The sequence below is a fragment of the Musa acuminata genome, chromosome BXJ1-8 (assembly GCF_036884655.1).
Source record: "Musa acuminata AAA Group cultivar baxijiao chromosome BXJ1-8, Cavendish_Baxijiao_AAA, whole genome shotgun sequence".
Taxonomy (NCBI): domain Eukaryota; kingdom Viridiplantae; phylum Streptophyta; class Magnoliopsida; order Zingiberales; family Musaceae; genus Musa; species Musa acuminata.
The window spans coordinates 41965890-41969226 of NC_088334.1; the positions used below are offsets into that span (position 1 = coordinate 41965890).

At 49.5% G+C, this 3337-nt stretch overlaps 1 protein-coding gene across 1 annotated transcript; it reads left to right on the forward strand.

Moving 5' to 3' along the window:
- Nucleotides 1–266: 266 nt before the first annotated feature.
- On the forward strand, nt 267–2248 carry LOC103995146 (vicilin Cor a 11.0101-like). The gene is made up of 5 exons (XM_065081421.1): nt 267–707; nt 787–962; nt 1045–1125; nt 1210–1470; nt 1557–2248. The coding sequence occupies exons 1-5, from the start codon at nt 293–295 to the stop codon at nt 2046–2048; spliced, it is 1425 nt and encodes a 474-aa protein (XP_064937493.1). The 5' UTR covers nt 267–292; the 3' UTR covers nt 2049–2248.
- The last annotated feature ends 1089 nt before the right edge of the window (nt 2249–3337 follow it).

Here is a 3337-nt window from a genome sequence, read left to right on the forward strand (position 1 = left end):
TCAACGAGTAGCCCACGAGAAGCGTCGATTTAGTTTCAAGCGTCCTTGGCATCGATAGAACCAGGTGGCCTACGACTCGGTGACCGACGACCAAATCATACGCTCCACGTGAACTCCCTTCATTCCAGGCCGAGCCATGCACATTGCACGCGGCCGAGCGTCCGGAGGCGAACCCGCTTCGATCTCCTCTCTCTCTCTCTCTCTCTCTCTTTCTCAACTCTATAAATATCCGCTTCGCCATTCACATTGCATCACACATCCATCTCCCGCAAAGACCAGAAGCCAAAGCGAAATGGCCACCAGAAGAGTCGAAGCCTTCCTCTTCCCACTTCTCCTCCTGCTCCTCTCCTCCAGCTGCCTCTTGGCTTCATCCTCCAAATCTGATCCAGAGAAGAAGCGTTGCGTCATGGAGTGCAGAGGCATTCCGGAGCAGCAGCAGAGGAAGCTATGCGTGCACCGGTGCTTAGACCATTCCGGCGAGCAAGAATCTGGAAGAGAGCACAACCCTTACTACTTCGGCCGGCGGAGCTACCAGCAGTGGAGCAGAACGGAGCACGGCCGTTTGGAGGTGCTGGAGAGGTTTGCTCGGAGATCCGACCACTTGCTGGGCGTCGACAACTACCGCCTGGCGGTGTTGGAGGCGGAGCCACAGACTTTTATCATGCCCTGCCATTGGGACGCCGAACAGGTGGTTTACGTAATGCAAGGTATACCAGTCGATGCATGCAAGCTTTGATCAAAGCCCACTGGTCTCTACGTACGTAATGTCATGGCCGTCACGTGCAGGGCGTGGGACGATAACACTGCTGCACGAGGAGAGGCGAGAGTCACACGATATCAAGAGAGGAGACATCATGAGGGTTCCGGCGGGGGTGATCGTGTATGCCATCAACAAAGCCAGTAATGAGAGGCTCCGAGTCGCCATGCTCCTCCACCCCATCTCGACTCCCGGGCAGATTGAGGTAGATTGGATTCAGTGTACTCCTTTGGATTAGGTCCTCGGCGCAATGGCAATGTGAAGGACTCATGGTTTCTTTGACGTAGGAGTACCATGGTGCAGCCGGGAGGAATCCACAGACCTTCTACACCAGTTTTAGCAACGAAGTACTGGAAGCTGCCTTCAATGTCGGTTCCGATCTGCTTCCATCTCCATTTTCTCATCGACTCTTCCCCCTTTAGGAATTTAACCGTACTGCGTTTGATCTGTAGACTCCGTGGGATAAACTAGGGAGGGTATTTAGGAGCCAGAGGAAGGGGGAAATCATAAAGATAACCGAGGATCAAATCAGAGCATTGAATGAATCCAAAACCGAGAGTTGGCCTTTTGGACTCTCAAATGAGCCATACAATCTGCTGGAGAACAGCCCTTCTCATTCGAATGAGCATGGTCAACTACACGAGGCCACAGGTAACGAGTGCGAGATTCTCCAGGATCTGAATGTGGACGTATCCATTGCTAACATCAGCGAGGTGATCTCACTCTCTTTTTTTGCACTGTTATATGCACACTGTAAGAGTCGTTCCCATCATTCAGCCTCTGCGGTTGTTATGTGTAGAGATCAATGATGGCTCCAAACTACGACACCCGGTCGACCAAGTTGGCCATGGTGGTGGAAGGAAGAGGCTACATCGAGATGGCTTGTCCCCACCGCTCCGCCGAGCGACGCAGAACCCAGGAGGAGACGGGATCCCAAGGAGAGCAGCGCGTCCGCTATCGGACCGTGAGATCGCGAGTCTCCCGTGGGTCGGTGTTCGTGATCCCCGCAGGGCACCCGGCTGCAGTCGTGGCCGCTGCGAACGAAAACCTTCAGGTCCTCTGCTTCGGGACACGGTCGGAGAACAACCGGAGGTACTACCTCGCGGGGAGGAACAACGTGCTGAACAGACTCGACAGGGCGGCGAAGGCGATGGCCTTCGGCGTCCCGGCGGAGGAAGTGGAAGAGGTGCTCAATGCGCAGCCGGAGAGCGTGTTCATGCCCGGTCCGGAGCGCCGGCGGGAAGAAGAAGAGAAGCGGCGGCAGCTTGTCTTCAAATATGCCGGGTTTTGAGTGAGTTGTTGAGCTTGTGGGTAGGGAATCCTGTTTGGGTGAACGACGATGAGTGCGAGAAGGATAAATTGGGGCACCGACAAGTGCTTCTGCAGTTCGAATAAAGAAGGCACTTACTTTGCGTGCTCCAACATGTGTTTCAACATGTTGTTTAGGTGATCAAATCCGCTTCTACAGTTTCCGCTGCTCTTCCCACTTCAGCTACATGTGGTTTTCACTGGTTGCGAACTGATCGTGTGTTCACGTTTGACGTCCCTTGGAATGCCAAAGTTTGAAGATTTGATCATCTGCGGCCAGTGGCATCTTCCAAGAAGAGTATGAATGTTGCTAGAATATGATAAATTCTTGTCGAAGTCATACTAAACAATAGTATAATAAACACAAACGATATAAATTTCAAACTATATTAAGTATAACGTATCAAAAAAATATAAGAGAAAGTTTTATTGAAAAATTTATCACAAAACGTTCTTTTTTTATAAATAACCATTTTTCCTTTAGTCTCTCTAGACCTGGCGCTACCTCCACTTGTATCGCCCTTGTGTTTGCCCTCGTCATGCTCACCTACAACCTTTTGCCACCCTGCATCGCCTCGCATCACCCTTATCTTATGAGGAAGGAGGGGGTGTGAGGGTTGTTGTCCCCACTAAACCCATTAGCCTATCCCTACGTGCTTCGTCTACAGCCTTCGAATGAGGAAAGAGTCGGTGCAAGGGTCATCACCACCTCTGCAAACTCCAGTGATCCTCATCGGACCCATCATCATAGCTCTTATGTGAGGATGGGGAGGAGGTGCGAGGGTCGCCATCATCTCCATGAACCCCACCAACCCTCCCCTATGCATCTCGCCCATAGGCCTCGTGCTAGAAAGGAGGTGACAGGAGAGCCGCTACTTCCTGCTAATCATTGTTAAACTCATTATCACCTTCATGCTCCCTCCTTGTGTAAGGGCCATGATGAACGAGGGCTGCAGCATGACAGATTTGAGAGGAAGGAGCGATAATGCAGGGCGAAGCCAATGGTTTGTCCGATGAAGATAGGGATAAGATGGTCTTTTCATATAAGAAGGGGTACTTTGAAGAAAATTTTCATGACTAAGAGTTTTTTTAAAAAAAATTCACACCAGTGTACTAAAAAATTATAAATAAGTATAAGTTTAGAAAATATATAAATTAAACGATATGAAATACTAAAAATATATAAGTTGTAAGCAACATAATATAAAGAATATTGCAAGCATACACAAATTTAAATAACATAAGTACCAAAAGATATAAAAGATAATGTTG